Raw genomic sequence first — 23618 nt, forward strand, 5'->3', positions numbered from 1 at the left:
TAGGGCCTTGTAGATGATAGTAAAGACTTTGGGATTTATTTTGAATGACACAGGAAGCCATTGGAGGGTTCTGAGCAGAAGAGTGTCATTATCTGCCTTCTATTCTAAAAAGAACATTTAGCTGTTGTGTGGAGAAGAAGCAGGCAAGGGTAGAAGTAGCTATTGGAAAAAACAGGCAAGATATGAAGGAAACTTGGACCAGATGGAAATGAATGAGGGAGTGAGAAGTGGTTGGATTCTGCATGTATTTTAAACATATGGATCGGATGTAGGTGTGGGGGAAAGTAAGGACTCCAGATGATTCTGTGGTTTGGAGCCTGGACAACTGGAGGCAGAGAGTTTCCATTGATTATGATGGAGAAGACTGCAGAAGGAATAGGATTCTGGAGGAAATCCCACAGCTGGATACTGAACATATGAAGGTGAAGATGTCTGTTAGGTATCAAAGTGGAGAAGGTGAGTAGACAGTTGGATATATGAGTCTGTGGTTCATGAGATATAAATATGGGAGTCCTCAGGCCATAGATGATATTTAAAGCCATAGCATTAAATTAGGTCACCTAGGGAGGAAGAGATTGTTGATAAAGAGGACCAGGATTGAGTCCTAGGATCCTCTAGTAATTAGGGAAGATGAGAAAGACCCAGCAAAGTAGACTTAAAAGGAATGGTCAGTGAATTAGGTGAAGAACTAAGAGTTGTGTCCCAGAGGCCAAGAGAAGATAGATTTTAAAGTGGGTATAATCTAATAATCTTACCAAAATGCTGCTAGGAGGATGAATAAGAGAACAAAGATTAGTGTATTTCTATGGAGCATTTGGTTGTCTTACTTCAATATAGTATGTAAAAAAGAAGTGTTAAAATCTATAGATGGAAAACTTGTGTTTGCTGGAAATAGAAGATAATTTTTTTAAAATAAATGACAACAAAAGAGTGTTGTTGCTATTCTAGATAGATGCTCTTGCTGTTAAAGACCCTGAACCCAAAGCCTGCTGGAGATTAGCATTTAGAGAAGGCCTAAGGACTTTCTAGTACTACCAGATGAGACAATGCAAAACACTGAAAGGGAATTAACTTTATCATAATGTTGTCCAATATTTTGGCAGTATAATCCCTCAAAAATCTCTTATATTGGACCAGTACTTTACAGAACACTGCAGTAAACTGTTTTGGTTTTTCATTGAAGTTTTTTCAATCTTTTACTAATCCCAGTACCCTAAATTAAAGATGGGACTCAACAATGCTCTTTCCTTCTTCAGGAAGCGTTTTAGATCACAGTTTGGAAAGCCTCATCCACCGCCTTCGTGGTTTGTGCGACAACATGGAACCCGAGACTTTCCTTGACCATGAGATGGTATTCCTCCTTAAGGGCCAGCAGGCCAGTCCGTTTGTTCTAAGGGCCCGGCGTTCTATGGATAGGGGAGGGGCACCCTGGCATCTGCGCTACCTGGGACAGCCAGAAATGGGAGACAAGAACCGCCATGCCCTGGTGCGAAATTGTGTGGACATTGCAACATCTGAGAACCTCACTGACTTCCTAATGGAAATGGGCTTCCGCATGGACCATGAGTTTGTCGCCAAGGGTCACTTATTTCGTAAGGGTATCATGAAGATTATGGTGTACAAGATCTTCCGCATCCTGGTGCCAGGAAACACAGACAGCACTGAGGCCTTGTCACTTTCTTATCTTGTGGAACTAAGTGTTGTTGCACCAGCTGGGCAGGACATGGTCTCTGATGACATGAGGAACTTTGCTGAGCAGCTGAAACCTCTGGTTCACCTAGAGAAAATAGACCCCAAAAGGCTCATGTGACTAAGACAGTCTGTCTGCCACTGGGGCCTGCCCTCACCTGTTACAAAAAAGAAAATGTAGTAAATTCCCCTTTTCACCACTGCCAGCCAGGCATTCTTCCCTCAGAAAGGAGGACAGTGAGAACTTAGTTGGTTCTTTGCACAGTTTTCCTCATGTGGCAAACTTGTGACAGGCTTTCCAGATTAAAGGCTCAGGATAACCTGAAGAATCTATCCAATTCCTCTGTATAAAGACGGAAAACCAGAATAAATTAGCTGTTAGAAAGAAAAATCTTTTGAATTTCTTTTTGCTATTTGTGTATCAGATTTGTAAAGCAGAGGCTGTGAGCTTGTATTAGTTGGTAATAAAGCCTATGAAGAAAAACATCTGTGATTTTGATTCTTTGTTACCCTGCTAATTTGGGCTGGATTAACTACCAGTTAAAACAACAACAACAAAAAAAAGCAGTTTTTAGTTTTATTATTTTTTTATTTTTATTTTTTTAATGTTCTTTTTTAAGTTTATTTATTTTGAGAGAGAGCAAGTGTGAGAGGAGGAAGGACAGGGAGAGGGAGAGAGAGAATCAGAAGAAGCTCCACATACCATCAGCGTGGAACCCAATGTGGGACTTGATCTTGTGAACTGTGAGATCATGACCTAAACTGAAATCAAGAGTCCGCCAGTTAACCAACTGAGCCTCTCAGGCGCCCGGCAGTTTTTAGTTTTAAGTTTGGTAGAGGTGAGGGGTGCCTGGGGTGCCAGTTGGCTAAGCGTCTGACTTTTGGTTTCAGCTCAGGTCATGATCTCACGGTTTTGTGAGTTCAAGCCTTGCATCAGGCTCTGTGCTGGTGGTGCAGAGCCTGCTTGGGGTTTTCTCTCTTCTCCCTCTCTCTCTGCCCTCCCCTGCCCACACTACTTCTGTCTCTCTCTAAATAAATAAACAGGGGCACCTGGGTGGCTCAGTCAGTTAAGTGTCCAACTTTGGCTCAGGTCATGATCTCACAGTTCATGAGCTTGAGCCCCATGTGAGGCTTTGTGCTGACAGCTCAGAGCCTGGAGCCTGCTTTGAATTCTGTGTTTCCTTCTCTCTCTGCCCCTCCCCTGCTCATGTTCTGTCTCTCTCTGTCTCTCAAAATAAATAGGTAAACAAACAAACTTAAAAAAAATGTTAAAATTTTTTGATAGAGGTGGTAGTTTTTACCTTTAACCAAAGTGGCACATTTATTGAAAACATTTTAAATACAAACAAAAATAAGAAAATAACTTATAATCCTATTATTCAAAGAGATAACCTATTTCTGTTCTGGTATATATCCTTCTAGTCTTTTATAAATTTATATATATGAGATATATTTTTTAATGTTTATTTTGAGAGAGAGGAAAAAAAAGTATGAGTGGGGGAGGGGCAGACAGGGAGGGAGAGAGAGAATCCCAAGCAAGGTCCAAGCTCAGCACGGAGCCTGAAATAGGGCTTGATCTCATAACCTGAACCAAAATCAAGAGTTGGATGCTTAACTGACTGAACCACCCTGGCACCCCAAGGTATATTTATTTTATAAAATTACTCTGGGGCACCTGGGTGGCTCAGTCAATTAAACGTCCGACTTCAGCTCAGGTCATGAACTCACAGTTCATGAGTTCAGTTCCCTCATCGGGCTTATTGCTGTCATCACAGAGCCCACTTCAGATCCTCTGTCTCCCTCTCTCTATGCCCTTCATTGTGCACTCTCTATGTGCACTCTCTCAAAAATAAACATTAAAAAATATATATATACTGGTTTATACCCTCCTTTTTCTGTTTACCATTAACATCTTTCCTGGACATTAGACTATAGTGTCCTTCTGTAAAAACAAACAAAAAACTTCATTTAAACAGGGAAACCGAGGTAGAGATTAGTCAGCTTTCTCTGGGCTATACAGCTATTAATTAGTTGGTGTGTAAATATTGATATTTATAATTGCTATCTGTATCCCTTATGGATTTTCCATAACTTAATTGATTCCCATACTTTGGGATTTTTAGTTTGATCCCAATTTTTGGCTTTTATAAATAATCCTGTAATGCTAGTGTTTTTCATTGTTGACATCATCATTGACATCTCTGACTATTCTTAAGGATAAATCCTAGGGAACTGTTGAGTCAAAGAGTATGCACTATTTTAAGACTTCTGCCATGCATTGCCAAATGCCTTCCAGAAATGTCCCAGTTTTCACTCCCACCAGCGGTAGATGAGGTTCCCAAAAATGTTGCCAAAACTGGGTGTGACTGTGAAAACTTGTTTTCCCCATTTGATGATAAATGGTAACTAGTTTTAGTTTTCTTTTTAAAATAGTCATCGGTGAGATTAAAATTTTTTATGTTTACTGGACATTTTTTTCTTACGTGACTTGCCTTTTCATTGATTGTTCATCTTATCTAGTCATTTATAAAGAGCTTTTATAAAAATTTTCCCCATTTATCATTTGTATTTAATTCTTTCTTTCTTTTTTTTTATTGTTTTTTTAAATATTTATTTAGTTTTTGAGACAGAGAGAGACAGAGCATGAACGGGGGAGGGTCAGAGAGAGAGGGAGACACAGAATCTGAAGCAGGCTCCAGGCTCTGAGCTGTCGGCACAGAGCCCGACGGGGGGGCTCGAACTCACAGACTGTGAGATCATGACCTGAGCCGAAGTCGGACGCTCAACCGACTGAGCCACCCAGGCGCCCCTAATTTTTTCTTTTTTTAAGTCACAGTTCTTAGTGGGATAAATGTGTTGCTCATTTTAATACTTGTGGAGTTTTTTTTTTTAATACACTGGAGAGAGTTTGGCTTGCTAAAAATTGTAGGTTATTCAAAATGTTCATTTTTTTTCTGGAACCTTCACTTAGATCACACCACAGTTGAGCTACATTGGACAAATCATAATTCTCTTTGGATCTCAGTTACTTGAAATATTATATGAATATTCTGTTAAGATGCTTTAGACTACAAGTAACAGAAAACCTATCCAAAGCTACCTTAAACAGTAAGGATGGCATTATCTCATGAAATGATAAGTTCTAAGATGGGGCAGCTTCCAAGTTGGGTAGCTAGTTATTTCTCTGGCTCTGGAATCCTGTTCTTGGCTTTCCCCTGAATGTTTTCAAGATAGTTTCCCCCACCCCCTCAGTTACAGATTGCATAAATGGGTAAATCCTGTTCCTTTCTTCACAGCATTTAGCATAATGATTCAAGCAAGTCCCTTTTCTTGTTTTGTACTCTTCCCCTTTATTCCTAAACTCTACTTTCCTTCCTTCTATCCTATAGTCACCCATTCTGATATGTTTGATGTATGTCTGTGATGCTTGTCTTGCAATATGTAGAGTTATGTGACCATATTCAATTCACACACAAACGATACTGTGCTATAAACATTTTTTTATTTTTAAAAATTAATATTGCTTTTGTGATATGCTCTTGTTGCTATATATAAACCTACCTCATAACTTCCAGCTTGCATATTCTTTTTTTTTTTATGTTTATTTATTTATTTTGAGAGAGACAGGGAGAGAGAATGCATGTGCAGGACAGGGGCAGAAAGAGTGGGAGAGAGGATCTTTTTTCTTTTTTAATCTTTATTTATTTTTGATAGAGAGAGACAGAGACAGAGCATGAGCAGGGGAGGGGCAGAGAGAGAGGGAGGCAGAGAATCTGAAGCAGGCTCCAGGCTCTTAGCTGACAGCACAGAGCCTGACGGGCTCGAACTCACAGACAGTGAGATCATGACCTGAGCCGAAATTGGAGGCTTAACTGACTGAGCCACCCAGGCACCCCAAGGGAAAGAGAATCTTAAGCAGGCTCCGCACTCCCAATGTGGGGCTCGATACAGGGCTCAATCCCATGAACTGATATTATGACCTGAGCTGAAATCAAGAGTGAGACACTGAACCAACTGAGCCACCCAGGTGCCCTTGGCAGGTGCTTTAAATGTTTTAACTCACGTGTTTCTCACAATAACCCTCTGAGGTAGACCTTGTAACTCCCATTTTATAGATGAGAGTGAGATACAGAGAATTTACTCAAATTTTCTTCTTCCATTGTTCAAAGTCAGAATTAGTAAATGGTGGAACCTGAATTTCAACTCAGCGTAGCTCCAGAATCCAGGCACATAACTGTGCATACACTGTATTTTACTCCTTCAGTCCCTTGAGGATGGGAATCTAGATTGTCATTCACTCTCTTATTACCATAAAAAGCGCTAAAATAAGCAAATTTGTAAATTGATGTGGAATATTCCTCTGAACCATATACCTATGAGCATGCTCAAGTTTTCCAAATATTCCAGATATCTTTTCAGAATGGCTGTGCTATTTGACATTGCTATCACCAGTGCACAAGAATTCATATCCGCATCCTCTTTGTACTTTGTGCTAGTTTGGAGGATGTCAAGTGGCAGCTTTTGGTTGTCTTGATTTGCATTTCTCTGGTCATAATCAGTCTGAGCTTTTTTTAAGCCTTTTTTTTAATACACCTTTTTGTATATGAAATTATACAGACTTCTTAGTTTGCGAAACTAAAGTATCTATACCCTTTGCATATTTTTCTATTCGGTTTCCTATCCTGTTAGTTGGTAGGAGTTAACGGGTATATTCTAGACATTCCTTGTTTGTTTTAAACATTGCAGATCCTTCTCCTGGTCTGTCAGTCACCTTCCTGTTAAGCTTTTCTGTGATGTGATGTTGTTAATTCAGCAGATGTCCTAAATTTTGACCTTAGGATTTGGAATCTTCTTTAGGAAGCCTTTGTTTACCCAGAGGTAACAGTTTTTCCTTTATTAGTTTTATAGTTTTCATTTCTTACATTTTGGTCTTTCATCTCAAGTCCACATTTAACATAGTTTCATGTAAAAATCCAGATTTTTTTTCTCCATACAGTGAGCAATCTTTCGAATGCTTTGTGGTGCCACATTTATCACATACTAAGTTCCCAGGTATATGCATTCTTTCTAAACTCTGCATTCTATTCCATTGGTCTGTTCCTTTCAGTGCCAGCAACACGATGTTTTTATTATTGAGGCTTTGTGGTGGAGCCAGTTCTACCAGTAGGGCAGGTAACCTATTTTTATTTCCCTCTCAAAATCGACTTAGCTTCCATACTCATTGTAGAATAAGTTTCAGTTTCTCACCATTATTGCTAGAATTTTTATTGGAACTTCATTGAGTATATATAGATCAATCTGGGGGGAGAACTGGCCTCTTTGCATGGAACACTCCACTTCTTTCAGATCCTGCTAAAATGTCAAAAAAAAAAAAAAAAAAAAAGCCTTCCCTGACCATCCTAAGCAGCACACTCATTCCCATCACTCTCTGTTTATCTTATTTAATTTTTTTCATAGCATTTATTACTAACCAACTTCAGATTATTTATTTACTGCTTCTCTTCTAGAATGTAAGATTCATGAGGAATGTCCCAATATCTGACCTTTGGTAGTCACTCTGAATGTTTGTTAAAAAATGAATAAAATCTTTATACTGCTGAGGTTATCCCAATTATGACATTTGTTCAGGTTTTCTTATGTCCCGAAATAGAGTTGAAAAAAAATGTTTTTGATGTTTATTTATTTTAGAGAGAGAGTGAGAGAGCAGGAGAGGGGCAAAGAGAGAGGGGGACAGAGAATCTCAAGTGCATACCACACTGACAGCACAGAGCCTGATGCAGGGCTCGAATTCATGAACCATAAGATCATGACCTGAGCTGACATTGCACTCTCAACCAACTAAGCCACCCAGCTGCCCCAAGTTGGAAAAAAAATTAATAAACTTCTTAGGCATTGCTTTTAGGCTAATTTCTGTAGACCATAAGTCAGCAAACTGCACTTGTATAGGTCAGCCTGCTGTCTGGTTTTGTAAGTAAAGTTTTATTGGAATATCCACATTTATTTAAATATTTCTATGACCGCTTTTGTACTACAATGCCAGAGTTTAGTGGCCACAACAGAGATCACATAAAGCAGAAATTATTTACTGTCTAGCCCTTTACAGAAAGTTTGTTGATCCTTGCTATAGACTATAGTTTAGTTGCTATTGTAGATTGTGTTATCTTTTTATTACATTTTAAGGTGAATATTCCTGTTATAGAAGACTATTGGGTTTTGTAAAATGATTTCAATTCTTACAAACTTGATCAATAACGCTTTTATAGTTCTGATAATTTGCCTGATGATTATGTTGTGTTTTCCATATAGACTATCATATCATTGGCAAGAGTGGCAAGCAGAGAGAGTACATACCTCTTTCACGTTTTTCTTGTCTAAAGGAATTGGCCAGACTCTCCAATACTCTAGCTAACACTACTGGTAATAATGCACACCCACGACTTAGTCCTGATCTTGATGCTATTGCTTCACGTATGATGGAAAATCATGTCATTATCAACAATAGCCAAACTATGGAAAGAGCCCAAATGTCCATCGACTGATGAATGGGTAAAGAAGATGTGGTATATATATGGAGTATTACTCAGCCATCAAAAAATGCCATCTTGCCATTTGCAACCATGCGGATGGAGCTAGAGTGCAATTATGTCAAGTGGAATAAGTGAGAGAAAGACAAATACCATATGATTTCACTCATAAGTGGAATTTAAGAAACAAAACAGATGAACATATGGGAAGGAAAAAAATAAAAGAGTGAGAGGGAAGCAAACCATAAGAGAGTCTAATAATTGAGAACAAACTAAGGGTTAATGGAGGGGGGGGTTGCTAAATGGGTGATGGGTATTACGGAGAGCACTTGTCATGATGAGCACTGGGTGTTACATGTAACTGATGAATCACTACATTCTCCCGAAACCAAGATTACACTGTGTGTTAACTAACTAGAATTTAGTAAACATTTGGAAGAGAAAAATCATGTGATTTTTACCCTTTGGTCAATTCAGGTGGTGAATTATATTGACAGACTTTCTGCTATTGGGCCATCCTTGCACTCCTGGCATCACTCCATTGCATCATGATATTATCTTTTAAAAACCCTGTTGGGTTTGAGTGCCTGTTATTTTGTTTAGGATATTTCAATTGTGGACTACCTTAATTGTCATCCAGAGATCTATGCAAAGTGACTACTCCCTATTTTTCCAACCTCTCTGCTAGAACTACAAGCTAAGCACTATGCTCAGTGCTGGGTTACAGCAATGGCTAAGATACAGTTCCTGTCTTTAATAGCTCCCATTATAATGGCAGAAACAGACATTTATACAGTTTGTATAGTCATAAAAGGTATGTGAACAAAGGTCTCCTTCCCCAAATGAATGACCAAGCAGGTCTGCTTCCTTTTCCTTATACACCTCAACACACTTGTGTATGTATTATCTTTCTTTTCTTTTTTTTTTTAAATAAGTTTATTTATTTATTTTGAGAGAGAGAGGGAGAGAGCACAAGTGGGAGAGGGGCAGAGAGAGAGAGAGAGAGAGAGAGAGAGAGAACCCCAAGCAGGCTCCACACTGTCAACACAGAGGTCAATGCGGGGCTTGAACCCACGAACCATGAGATCATGACCTGAGCTGAAATCAAGAGTCAGACACTCAACCAACTGAGCCATCCAGGTGCCCCTGTATTATCTTTCTCAACACCTTTTCCTCTGCCTTTCCCACTCATCTCTGCCTGTGTGACTCTTACATAATCAAAAAGGATCAAACAATGGAAAGCATGTAACAGTGGTTAAGAGCTCAGGCTTGAGAGACAAATAGGTTCCAATTCTAGCCGTGCCATTTACGAGCCATGTGACCTTGCACATACTGCATCACCTCCCAGAGAATCCATTTCCTCATCTGTGAAACTGAGGATACCTTCATTGCATAGAGGATCCGATGAACTAACCTGTGTAAAGGCTTTCAACACAGGTGACAGTTACCAGAATTTTCCCTTTCTGTCCTGCAATCATTCCCAGACCACAAGAAGGGCACAAAGTCTCTTTTTTCCTGACTTCTGACATTTTATGGCAGCTAAGTGGCATCATTTGTTCCACTTTTCATTGTGTTCTCTGTATAGTTATCCTTTATAGACCTTGGCTTCTCATACTACCATTTAATAGCCGTGTGTGTCTTAGACAAGTTATTTAAATTCTCAGAATGTCTGTATTCTTATCTGTAAGTAGGCATATAATAATACCTCTTCACAGAATTGTCATATGAATTAAATGACCAATATGTATAAAGACCTAGCAGAGTGCTGCTTGGCATTTAAGTGCTTAATACTTGATAGCTGTTTTCAGTTTCAGTCTTATTAATATGCTTTTTTACAGGGAAGGATTGTGTTTTATAGTATAGCATAATGGTTAAGACTCTGGAGTCTTGAGTTCAAATGTGAACTCCACCACAAGTATGTTGCTCAAGCTGGGTAGACCTCTCTAGGCCTTAGTTTTCTTATCCGCAAAATGGGAATAATGAAAGAACCCAGTTTCTAGAGGCTATTGTAGGGATTAAATGAAATAATCCACTCACCAAGCATTTAGTGCAGTGCCTGGCATAAGTATTATTTATTGACCAATTATTATGTGCCAGGTAATGTGCTACATGCTTTATTTAGCAATGTTCTATTTTATTTGTGAACTCCATAACCCCTGCCTCCCTTAGTACTACTCATATAATAACCTTCCAAATATTTATCGAATAAGTGAGTGAGTGGATTAGTGAATGCTGAGTTGTACGCCACAAGAATCTTGCTGCTGTGAGCTGGTCTGTCCCAGGTTAACATTCCTCATTCCTTTATGATGAGTTAGTGTGTAAGCCATGAGATTCAGCATCTGTAAAAAGCAGGAGGAGATTATGGAAAGGAGGAGGTTTGAGACCCTGGCTTTTTTTTTTTTTTTTACTCTAGGGAAATCATTCATGCTTTAATGCTTGAACTTATTTCTCAGAACTGGTAAAATGAATTTTAAAACATTGCTGTAGACAAAAGTAAAATTTACAACATTCAGTGTCATGGAGAACATAGAGAAAGGAACACCTTTTCGAAGATATACATCCACTGCAACTGTCCTTGAGGCATTTACCCTAAGGAAATAATTACGGGTGTGCACAAAGGTGTAGTTTAAGGCTGGTCATCTTGGTGATGTGTTTATAGCAGCAAACAATGGAAATAATCTAGATGTCACATAAAAGGAGATGGGATAATTAAATGAAACTTTATTCATAAATGAGATATCTTGCAGCCCTTCAAAAAAATTTGTAGTAATGAGTTTAATGATATGGAAAAATATTCCAGATAGTTAACTTATTAACTTTGTGACTTTAGGCAAATTACTTGTCTGCCTCAGTCTCCTTATCAGTAAATGGGAATATTAATATTGTCTTCCTTATGGCTTAAATTAGTTATATGTAAGAATACTTGGATTGTACCTGTCCCATAGTAAACATTTATAGATATAAACTGTAATTATTTCTATGTGAAGTAAAATTTAAAAACAATGTGTATGGTATGCTATTACTTACAAAACATATATATCGGGAAAATGGTATGAAATACTTCAAAATGTTAACAGTTATTGCTTGCTGTTAGAAATAATGCTGTACTTTTTAGTGTTTTGCCTTTTTTTAAATGATAAATGTAAACCTAAAAATAATAATAATTTTCAGAGAAAACCGAACAGGAAAAGATCATTTCTTCAGTAGGGGAGTGAGAGTGACTGGCATTTTCCACCCTGTCTGTGCCCTTCTCGTTAGCTGGTGTGTCTGGTGTTTAAAAGATAGTCTCCCCTCTTCTCAAAGGAGAGATGGACCCACAGTCCAGAATGCCCTTAGACAGTGGCAAGTTCTTAGCATAGTGGGGCTGACAGTATAGAACCAACACTGAACTCTAGAGGGGAACAGGATATGAGTCATCACACTGTTATTTTGTCAAGTTGACTATAATTGTTTCCATATTTTCCTTGGAGGTGTGACTGTGAAGTGATGAGACTAATTAAAAAAAAACAAAAAAACACACAAGTATACCAGAAGATGAACATCTAAATAAGTGGCTCAGCTCCCTTCAAAGGTCTCATTTGGAGAAACTACACAGTTACTTACAAATTTTTGCTATTCATATAATTTTTTTGGATTTTTTGTGGGGCGAAGGGGTAAGTCAAAGCAATTGACCTCAAAACTGTTTTGGGTGAAATGTTTTTCCAGCTCCTAATTTATTAAAATTGTGATACTGAGTTCTTTTCTTTCTTCCTTTCTTCCTTTCTTCCTTCCTTCCTTCCTTCCTTCCTTCCTTCCTTCCTTCCTTCCTTTCTTCCTTTCTTTCTTTCTTCGTTTCTTTTTATTTTAGAGAGAGAAAGCACAAGCAGGAGAGAGGGGCAGAGAGAGAGGGAGAGAGAATCTTAAGCAGATGCCATGCTCAGTGCAGAGCCCTACTCGGGCTCCATTCTACAACCTTAGGATCATGACCTAGTCAAAATCAAGAGTTGGATGCTCAACTGACTGAGCCACCCAGATGCCCCAATACTAAGTGCTTTTTTAAGACGCAGTGAAATGGGTATTATTCAAGTGTTTCTAGTGGCATTATAAATTAATAAAAACCTACTGGAAAGCAATTTGGAAGTAAATATCAAGAATCATCAATCCTCATACCCTTTGATCCAACAGTCCCACTTCTGATAACCCAGGCTGAGAGAATAAGCAAAATCACAAAGAAAGCTATATATATTATAATAATTAAAAAAAAAAAAAACTTGAGGGGCGCCTGAGTGGCTCTGTCGATTAAGCATCAGACTTTGGCCCAAGTCATGATCTCAGAGCTCCTGGGTTCAAGCCCCATGTCGGGCTCTGTGCTGTCAGTGTGGAGCCCCCTTTGGATCCTCATCTCTCCCTTTCTCTCTGCCCCTCCCCTACTTGCTCACACACACACACTCTCTCTCTCTCTCTTTCAAAAAAAAAAAAAAACCAGGGGCACCTGAGTAGCTCAGTCTGTAAAGTGACTGACCTCGGCTCAGGTCATGATCTCACAGTTTGTGAGTTCGAGCCCCACATCGGGCTCTGTGCTGACAGCTCAGAGCCTGGAGCCTGCTTCAGATTCTGTGTTTCCCCCTCTCTCTGCCCCTCCCATGCTCATGCACTGTCTCTCTCTGTCTCTCAGTAATAAATAAAAGTTAAAAATTTTTTTTAAAAAACCAAAAACTTGAAACAATCTAAACGTTTAGCAAAAGAGAAGCAATTAAGTAATTCTGGCGTATCCATTTGATGAAATATTATGCAGCCTTTAAAATTATTATTATGAAGAGGGCGCCTGGGTGGCTCAGTCAGTTGAGTGTCCCACTTTAGCTCAGGTCATGATCTCACAGTTCATGAGTTGAAGCCCCCCATTGGACTCTGTGCTGACAGCTTAGCAACTGGAGCCTGCTTCAGATTCTGTGTCTCCCTCTCTTCCTGCCCCTCCCCTTCTCACACTCTGTCTCTCTCTCAAAAATAAAAAAACATTAAAAAAATTTTTTAATTATTCTTATGAGGATTCTGTAGCCATTTTATGCTTATTATAGAATATTAAATAATGTTTAAATAATATTTTTAAGTTAGATTAGCACATTACACATTACATATGTACATTATTACTATTACTATTTTAAAAACTGTGTATTAAGGAAAGATAAACAAAACACACCAAAATGATAATGGTTGTATTAAAGAACCCCTAGGCTTGTGGGTGGTTTTCTTTTTTGTTTTAATCTAAATGGACTTTATTGCTGTTATCTCTAAAATATTAATTTATTTTAAAAGGATATAATCTATGTGAGATCCATATAAGAAAATCAGTCCTACTTCATTTTCTTCTGTACCCTATTTATTCACTTCTAATTATTTCATTAAAAAATTTTTTTTAATCTTTATTTACTTTTGAGAGAGAGAGAGACAGAATGCGAGCAGGGGAGGGGCAGAGAGAGAGGGAGACACAGAATCTGAAGCAGGTTCCAGGCTCCAAGTTGTCAACACAGAGCCCGATGTGGGGCTCGAACTCGCGGACCGCAAGATCATGACCTGAGATGAAGTCAGATGTTTAACCGACTGAGCCACCCAGGTGCCCTCTAATTATTTCAAAACTTGAATTTATCTTTATAGAAGATGAAGATTTGCCACCAGTGAGGATGTGTCATAGACCCTGTAGATGTTTCTGAATTGGGCACCCCAATCACGGTTTGGAAAGTGGAAACATCTCTGGAATAGTGCGCTGCCTCCGAGGTGATGACAACTTTGAAGTAAACAATATTCATTTGTCAGTATAAGGTGTGTCCTGTTTTTAAGAAATGACTCAAAATGCTGTGGTGGGCCCCAGACTGGCTATAGATTGGGCCACTTCTGAAATTCAGTCTTTATTAGATGTGCCTGAAGAGGTAGGTGGTCTACAGGTAATAATCATCATTACCATTTATGAAGCACTTACTATGTTCTAGGCACTGTGCTCAAAACAAAAACTGCCGTGTTTTAAACTCTTACAACAATCTATTGAGATAGATATAATTGTCTTCATTTTACTGGTGAGAAAACAAGGCTCATGGAGAAACACGCCACAGTCACAGCCGTGAGAGGCAGAACTAGGCTGCCTTCAGACATAGCTTTTCAAGACTCAGTGCTGCGCTGAAGTGCTCCCACCGTTTGCATAAGTTTTTTCGGCTGGCTTATAATGATGGGCAGGAAGAGAAAAGCTTGCATGGGGAAGACAGCTTGATGTCCCCTGCCCAACAGGTCCTCAAGTGGGCTCTTGTATCTGAGTTCTGTAGAGAGGAACTACAAATTAAAACTGTTTTCCTATTTCCTTTTTTTTTTTTTTTTTTTTTTTTTGCTGTTTATTTATTTTTGAGAGAGAGAGAGAACACATTTGTGAACACTAGTGGAGAAGGGGCAGAGAGGAAGGGAGACAGAGGATTTCAAGTGGGCTCTGTGCTGACAGCAGCAAGCCAGATGCAGGACTCCAACTCACAGAGTGAGTCAGATGGTGACCTGAGCCGAAGTCAGATGCTTAACCAACTGAGCCACCCAGTAGCCCCTGTTTTCCTATTTCATTCCAAGTCTCAAGCAGTGCTACTCTGGGGCCCAGGTGACAGAATGTGGAAAGGTAGAGGAGAATGGTCTCTTCCATCATTTTTGAAGTATATTCCATTTTGTTACAGTGTGAATTTTGAGGAATTGCTCCATTATTTTGAGGTGGACACAAACTGGCAAGGTCATCAGGGTTAGTGAAGTCCCAACCCTGGCCAAGAGTCCTAAGAGGCTCCTTGGACAGTGGACACTGGTGGCCAAAGTAGGAGCAGGTGGGTGTAATGGACACTCCTTGTCTATATCTAGATTTTTAGGAGATAACTCCAAGGACTCTATCATTTAGCCAGATAAGATAGCAGTTGGGAGCATGGGAATGATTTATTCCTTGAGGCCCAAGGAAGTGCAGGTGATAAGAACTTACAGTCAGTCCTACTCTAAACAAAAAGAGTTTGGGCGGCACTTGCCGACCCCTTAAGGACATGAATCACCTGAAATGCAAATACTGAAGGAATGCAAATAAATGGCACTTGAAGAAACAAAAAAATAAAATGAATAATCCAATAAAGAGAATATAAAAGTAACATTAGGTGGATAAAGTGTTTCAAAAATAGCATTGGCTGGGGCACCTGAGTGGCTCAGTTGGTTAAGCATCCAACTCTTGATTTCAGCTCAGAACATGATCTCACGGTTTGGTTCCTGGGATCGAGCTCCCCATAGGGCTCTGCACTGATGGCGTGAGGCTGCTTGGAATTCTCTCCCTCTCTGTCCCTTTCCTGCTCGTGCTCTCTTTCTCTCTCAAAATAAATAAATAGACTTAAAAAAAAAAAAAAGCATTGGCTAAACCTAATGATTATCCAAATCTTCCCAACCCACCCTATTAGAATCTTTGGGATGCAGGGGCACCTGGGTAGCTCAGTAGGTTAAGCATCCAACTCTTGATCTCAGCTCAGGTCTTGATCTCTGAGTCATGAGTTTAAGCCCTGTGTTGGGCTCCACACTGATCAGTTTCAGGTGTACAATCTAGTGATCCAACACTTCCGTACATCATCCAGTACTCATCACAAGTGTACTCCTTAATCTCCATCACCTCTTTAACCTCTCCCTCCACGCCTCTGGTAACCATCAGTTTGTTTTCAATAATTAAGTGTTTCTTGATTTGTCTCTGTCTCTTTTTCTCCCCCTTTGTTTGTTTGTTTTTTTTTTTTTTTAATGTTTTATTCATTTTTGAGACAGAGAGAGACAGAGCATGAACAGGGGAGGGGCAGAGAGAGAGGGAGACACAGAATTGGAAGCAGGCTCCAGGCTCTGAGCCATCAGCCCAGAGCCCGACGCGGGGCTCGAACTCACGGACCGCGAGATCGTGACCTGGCTGAAGTCGGACGCTTAACCGACTGCGCCACCCAGGCGCCCCTTGTTTTGTTTTTTAAATGCCATATATGAGTGAAATCATATGATATTTGTCTTTCTCTAACTTACCTTACTCTCTTTAAAGTTGTATGATATTCTATAGATGTACCGTTTCATCATATCTCTATTGACGGATATTTATTTTTCAGTTTTTTTTTTTTGAAATACCAATAGCAGATATGCTAGTAATACATTGTCAAACACATGTGCTAGTATTTCTGTAAGATAAAGACTGAGAAGTGGAATCACTCTATCATACTCATATGGAAGGTGTCTAATAGGAATTTCCAGAGTGGAAGAAGCATGTGAATGATTAATCAGGATCCAGATTTAGGTAGGCAATATTTAATTATGGAAAGAAAGCACACTAGACTGGAAGACAGAAGACCTAAAATCCTGATGGTGACTCTACCATTTATCTTGAGAAATTTTGTTTGTTTTTTATTTATTCAAAAATATTTACTGGATTCTGCCTACTCTGTGCCAGGCACAATGTTAGAGACAAGGAATACAAAGATGAATAAGACAGAAATTTACAGGGGTGCCTGGGTGGCTCAGTCAGTTGGATGTCTGACTCTTGGTTTCGGCTTGGGGGTCATGATTTCATGATTTGTGGGTTCGAGCCCCATGTCGGGCTCTGCGCTTGACAGTGCAGGGTCTGCTTGGGATTCTGTCTCCCTCTCTCTTTGCCCCTGCTCATGCTCTCTCTCTCTCAAAATAAATAAATAAACTTTAAAAAAATTTTTTTAAATTTACAGTGATTGATGTGTTGGGGAGATGGACATGTGAACAGATGCCACTTGCTCCCATGTGGCCTTGGGAAGTTGCTTAATTTCCTGAACATCTGTTGTTGTTGTTGTTGTTGTTGTTGTTGTTGTTGTTGTTGTTGTTTTTCTGTAAAATGGGTAATGGTCCCTATACCGTAAGGTTGTCATTCAATGAAATAGTGTAGGAGAAGTGCACATCACAGTGCCTGGCACATAGTATGCACTCAGCAAATGGAAGCTATTGTTACTGTTTTAGTAACAGGCTAAACTATAATAAGTAAGTTTTTATAGTTGCTATGGGAGAAGTTCTACCTCTTTCTCTGAACTCATTTCTACAGTACTAGATGAATTGTTGAGGCAAAAATATACCCTATACAAAGTGGCACTTGGTAAATATTAGTTTCTTTTCTTGCCTTTTTTTTGTTCAGACGGAGGGTAAATAAGCAGATGGAACTGCAAACATCGTATGTTTGAACACAGCCGTGATCTTTCCAATCCGTGTGTCACCGAACCAATTCTGGCCACTTCTTTAGCCATACACGTTTCACCTCTGGTCACATCTGAGCATCTGGAACGAGGCTGCACACTTCCCTGCCCACAGACAGAATGTTCGCATAGCTCAGGGCTGGTGGCCACCTCCTGCAGAGGATTTCTTTTCTCCCAGTTTGCTAAGCAAACAGCTTGTACCCATACTGAATGGGATCACTTTTTTTGCTTGACACTGATTTTTGTGAAATAGATTTTTTTTCTCACACTGATATAAAATAAGAATTAAAGGAAGTGTATCTGGATACCAAAAATTCTGAACTTTAGTTACTGATTAAATTTAAAGATAAGTCTTGAGGCAAATTTAAGCTGAATTAAATGATAGAAAAGAATCATTTATAAATATTTTGGGTAAGTTCTCTGTTTCAGGGATTAACTAGTGTCTAATTACTAGACACATTGTTTTTTGTTTGTTTATTTGTTGTTGTTTTCCTGTTTCTCTACTTTCCTGGAAGGTTTTAAAAGCACTGACATTTATTTCCCCTTCCTGGATGTGTATTTGGCCTTGCAGATCATCCCACATTCCCCTGGGTTTTTATAAGCTGATTATCCTGGCAGAGATAGTGCAGTGCAATGGTCTAGAGCCCAAGTTTTAGAGTCAGGTGGACCTAGGTTTGAACTCGAGCTCTTTTATCTACATGCTCTGGGACCTTTCCTGGCACAAAGTAGGCACTCAGTACCTAGCTGTTGAATCATATTTAGTTGAGCTAAACATCTATTCAGGCATTAGCACAGGAGCTGTGTCACTAGATAGCTGTCATTCCAAAATTGACAGCCGACCCTGACACAGACATGCTTAAATGATTTGTAAGCCATGATTTCAACTTCCTGCATTGCAGACATCTCAATTAATATTCCATTCCCCTCACCTGACCATTCGAAGGAAAGGACAAGCTAACAGAAATATCTAACTTAGCAGCTAAGAGGATGAGCTTTGGTCTAGATAGATCCAGGTTTACAATCCGGGCTCTAGCACTGCCTAGTGGGTCAGTTACTTAATCTCTGAGAACATCAGTTTTCTCATCTGTGAAGAGGGGATAATCATAACACCTATCTCATCAAGTTACGGTGAGGATAGTGCTTTCCATATAGTACCTCTTCTTTTCCTGGAATAGTCTCTCCTCATGTTTTACTCCTGCTTTTTCAGCTTGACTGTCACTTCTTCCAGAAAGCCTTACCTGCCGCCCATAGTAGGCTGGGTTCACTGTTACACTCTCCCTAAAGTACCTGCCAATTACTCTCTATAATTACTTCAACTACTCACTTCCTTTCTGGATTGTGAACTCCAATAGGATAGGGATGGTGTCTGTTTCATTAATTCCTGTGTGTCCAGTGCCTAACAGTCCCTTGGTACATAATATTTTGGATAGACGATATTTGGTTAAAAAAAATTTTTTTAAGTTTATTTATTTTTGAGAGAGAGAGGACAGAGTGAGAGCAGAGGAGGGGTAGAGAGGGAAGGAGAGACACAATCGGAAGCAGGTTCCAGGCTCTGAGCTGTCAGCACAGAGGCCAGCACAGGGCTTGACCTCACAGACTGCAAGATCATGGCCTGATCCAAAGTTGGACTCTTAACCAACTGAGTCACCCAGTCACCCTGTTTTGTTTTGTTTTGTTTTTAATGTTTATTTACTTTTGGGAGAAGAGAGAGAGTCTGAGCAGGGGAGGGACAGAGAGAGAGGGGAACAGAGGATCTGAAGCAGGCTCCATGCTGACAGCAGCAAGCCCCAACATGGGGCTCAAACCCATGAACTGTAAGATCATGACCTGAGCCTAAGTTGAACACTCAACTGACTGAGCCACCCAGGTGCCCTGGGTGGACTAAATTTGTTAACTGAGTGAACTAATGAGATAATAATGCACATATACATAGAGCCTAACACTTAGCAAGCTCTCAATAAATAGGATATTATTAGCAACACAGTATTAGTGCTGTGTTTATTCACCTTGAGAAAACTAGTGTGGTAAGAGAAGCAACAAATTACAGATAGGTGTTGTGAATCTAGCTCTGTATCTTCTTTGTTATATGTCCTTGGCCAAATCTTTATTCTTCCCATTTCCCCACTATTAAAATGAACATAAGATGTTCACCCTGGTGTCCAACTCAACTTGGTTCCTATAAAGTCTGCCCTTTGCCAGACAAGACAGGCTGTCCTGTCCCGGAGTTTCTAGATATAGATCCTATACTGCACTAGCATTCCTCTCTTTCCTCTGCTGCTAATTGTTGACCCCTGACCTTTCTCCATTCTGACTGCCTAGCCCCTAAGTTCGTTACACCAATTGGCTACCTCCCAGCGTCCAGCCTTGAACTACACTGGTCCTCACAGTAAAGTCCAAAATCCTTAGGGAGCCAACTAGAGCCTTATTTTCTTCCCACCTTCCCCTTGCTCACTGTGCTCTAGTCACTAAGCTTTCCTGAAGCTTCCTAGAGCCAGTAGCCTCCTTGATTCAAGACCTTTGGATATGGCAGTCCCTCTGCTTGGAGCATTGCCTCTCTGTCTTTATCAGGCTAACCTCTACTTAACTTTAATGTCTCAGCTTTAACATCACCTCTTCAGGGAGCATTACTTGGCTCCCTTGGAAGAAATTAAATTTCTCTGTTATATGCCATCTTCCTTGTAGGTCTTATACAATACATTGTTAAACCTTCACATTTTAAAAGAAGTTGAAAATCTGACCTTAAAGGTAGAATTTCAGTGTTCAAAGCTAGAAAGTAACTTAAAAATTATAAAATACTGGGGCCCCTGGGTGGCGCAGTCGGTTAAGCGTCCGACTTCAGCCAGGTCACGGTCTCGCGGTCCGTGAGTTCGAGCCCCGCGTCGGGCTCTGGGCTGATGGCTCAGAGCCTGGAGCCTGTTTCCGATTCTGTGTCTCCCTCTCTCTCTGTTCCTCCCCCATTCATTCATGCTCTGTCTCTCTCTGTCCCAAAAAGTAAATAAATGTTGAAAAAAAAAAATGTTTAAAAAAAAAAAAAATTATAAAATACTGAGGGCCAAACCAAAATATCTGTAGGTTAGTGAGCACCTGTGGCCTGCCTGTTTGCAACCTGAGCTGTTCAACCTTTGCCTATACTTGGTATCTTTTCCCGTATTAATCATCACTCCATTGTCACTCCATTTAACTGTCCACTCTATGCCAGGCACTGTGATTGGTGCTTTATATAGATGATGTCATGTAATATCCAAAACCACCTGTGAGGTCGAGTAAAGTTCAAAGAGGTTAAAAGACTTGCCAAAGGTCACAAGCCCTAAGTGGGAGAGCCAGGTACTAAAGGTCTTTCCACTGCACTCTTGTGTGCCAAGGTACAATTTGTCAGTTATTGAATGGGAGAAGCTTCTGAAGCTCTGCCTAACAACAACTGTTAATATTTGTGCTCACTATGTGCCAGCCATTGTGTTAAGCAGTTTACATGGTCTGATTCAATCTTCACAACGTCTGTGCAGAGGAGCTGTTGTTATCATCACCATTTAATAGATGAGAAAACTGAGGTATAGAAGAGGTATCTGATTTACCCAAGGTAAAGCCAGACAATCTGATGCCATAGTGTCTACTTTTAGGAATTACTATCACCAGTTGGGGGTTGTGGTGGAGTAGTGGGCTGCAGGGGAGAGGGAAAAATTTATGTACGTCTCCAATACAGAGCCCCACAGAGGACTCAGTTGAGAGAAGAATCCCCCTAGATTATTTCCATGAACCGTCTATTGAGAGATTTGGCCTGCAGGTGGCAGTCTCTAAATTCTGCAATGTTCAATACTATAGCAAGGAAGCTTTATACAGTCAGAGTTGCTCATTTGCATATTGCTCTCTGATTGGTCTGATTCATTTTTGCCAGTTAATTGGCCTTGGTTCTCAGCCCAGTGAGAACAGCCAGGTTCGTAGAGCCTTTCGCGTCTGTGAAAGAGCTCTCAGAATTTGAAACTATGGTGAAGTCATCAGGCCGTGATTTTAAAATGTGATAGCTGGAAACTTGTTTCATTGATTCTCCAACACTTTTTTAGCTGAAAAAAAAAACAAATTATGGGGGCGTCTGGGTGGCTCAGTAGGTTAAGTGTCTGACTCTTGATTTCAGCTTAGATCATGATCTCACAGTTTCGGAGTGGGAGTACTGCCTCGGGCTTTGTGCTGACAGCATGGAGCCTGCTTGGGATCCTCTCTCCTTCTCTCTCTGCCCCTCCCCTACTTGTTCTCTCTCTCTCTCAAAATAAATAAAACTATAAAAATTAAACTTAAAAAAAAAATTCTCAGTGTGCCTGGGTGGCTCAGTCAGTTAAGCATCAAACTCTTGCTTTTCCACTCCCCAAAAAGGGTAGAATATTTTGCACACTGCTCTGCTCCATGCTTTTTTTTTTTTTTTTTTAATAGATAACTGGGGTGCCGTGGTGAGTTGAGTCCAACTTCCGCTCAGGTCATGATCTTGCATTCATTGGTTGGAGCCCCGCATCGGGCTCTGTGCTGACAGCTTAGAGCCTGGAGCCTGCTTTGGATTTTGTGTCCCGCTCTCTCTCTGCCCTTCCCTTGCTTGCACTCTGTCTCTGTCTCTCAAAAAATAAAGTAAAACGTTAAAAAAATTTTTTTTGAATAGAGAACTATTTCAAGCATATAGAAAAATAGACATTTATATAACAAACACCCAAATCCCTGTCACAACTTTGTCAAATCTTAATGTTTTATCATTTGTTTCTTAAAATTGCTTTCAAGAAATAAAATATCAGATATGCTTTAAGTCCTGATATATTCCTCCTTTTACCCATTCTTTTCTCCTCTCCCCAAGAAGTAATCATTTGCCTGAATATTTTATTTCCACACATGATTTTATATTTTTGCTATGTATAGATAAATCCTTAAACAGTATATACTATTGTTTGGGATGTTTTAAAATTTTATATACATGGTATCAGGCCATATATAACCTCCTACAACTTAGTTTTTTTCCCTTAACATTTTGTTTTGTCCCTGTTGATCCCTCCAGTTTTCATTTATTCACTTTAACTGCTTTGTGCTATTCTATATCATGAATATATCACAGTTGATTTGCTCATTCTCCAGTAGATGCATATTTAATTTACCTCCAATTTTTTTGTTTGAGATTTCAAACAGTACTACAATGAATATCCTTGCACTTATAGCCTGTATCCATGTTCATTGTTGAAAAATTGGAAACTTAATAAAAACAGAAAGACAAAAACATATTACTCGTAATAGTAATTGTTTATTGAGTACTTAATGTATATCAGGTACAGTGCTGGCTACTTTATGTATGTTACTTTATTTAATTATCACATCAATTTACATAATAAGTACTATTGTATTTCCCATTGTACAGTGAGGGAACTGAACGTTAACCAGTTTCAATAATTTGGGCAGTAGCACACAGGAAGTGGCAGAACAGTTTTTTATTGCCAGAGCTTATGCTCTTAACATTATACACCAATAGTGCCCATGAGCCCCAAATCCAGAAATATTAATGGTTAGAAAGAGTGTTTACTGCTAACTGGTCTCTCAGAAGACAAGAGGCCTGGTGCAGACCACTTCCCATTTTAAAAACTGAGTATAATATACAGGCAGAAGAGTATCTATATCCCATGAATGAATTTTTACAAATTGAAGACACCCATGGACCGAGCACCCAGGTCCAGATCAAAAAGCGACATTATCAGCCTCCAGAAAACCCCCTCTCACCTTCTTCCAGACACTGCTCTTCCACCCTGAAGGGTGGCTGCTAGCCTGACTTTCAACAGAATATTTTTGCCTGTTTTTTATTGTATATTTGTGAAACCATACAGCATATACTCCTTCGGTCTAGCTTCTTTCACTTAATATCATTTGTGAGAAGCATCCATATGTTTGGGTGTCATGTATTACAAGGCACAAAAGGCATGTGGGGCAACATATAGCATTTTGCAAAGAGTGATGAGTGCCACCAAATCTTTTGTCAAGTTTGTCACAGGCCATTACCTTGAAGACAGGGTGATAAATTAGATCTAATGTAGAAAATGGACAAACCTGAGCATTGCAAGGGATGGTCTGGCACCCCCATTGCCTTATCTCACGTCCTCACAGAGCTACCTTAGCTTTTAGCTGAAGCTGCAGAAAACAGTTTAGTAAGGGCTTCACTTCTCCTTCCATCTTTCTGCAT

The 23618-nt window shown here is 39.7% G+C and overlaps 1 protein-coding gene across 10 annotated transcripts in view; it reads left to right on the top strand.

Moving 5' to 3' along the window:
* Positions 1–23618, top strand: part of LOC123597470 (mediator of RNA polymerase II transcription subunit 18) — a 134815-nt gene that overhangs the window by 5845 nt on the left and 105352 nt on the right. For 4 of the 10 annotated variants that reach the window (XM_045476313.1, XM_045476315.1, XM_045476316.1 and 1 more), the window contains exon 3: positions 1257–2175. The exons of the other annotated variants lie outside the window; for them this stretch is intronic. In XM_045476313.1, the coding sequence (XP_045332269.1) occupies positions 1257–1810 (554 nt within the window). In that variant the 3' untranslated portion in view covers positions 1811–2175. Of the gene's footprint in view, positions 1–1256; positions 2176–23618 lie in introns of those variants that run through there. 10 annotated transcript variants of the gene reach the window in all.

Source organism: Leopardus geoffroyi, chromosome C1 (assembly GCF_018350155.1).
Source record: "Leopardus geoffroyi isolate Oge1 chromosome C1, O.geoffroyi_Oge1_pat1.0, whole genome shotgun sequence".
Classification (NCBI taxonomy): Eukaryota; Metazoa; Chordata; class Mammalia; order Carnivora; family Felidae; genus Leopardus; species Leopardus geoffroyi.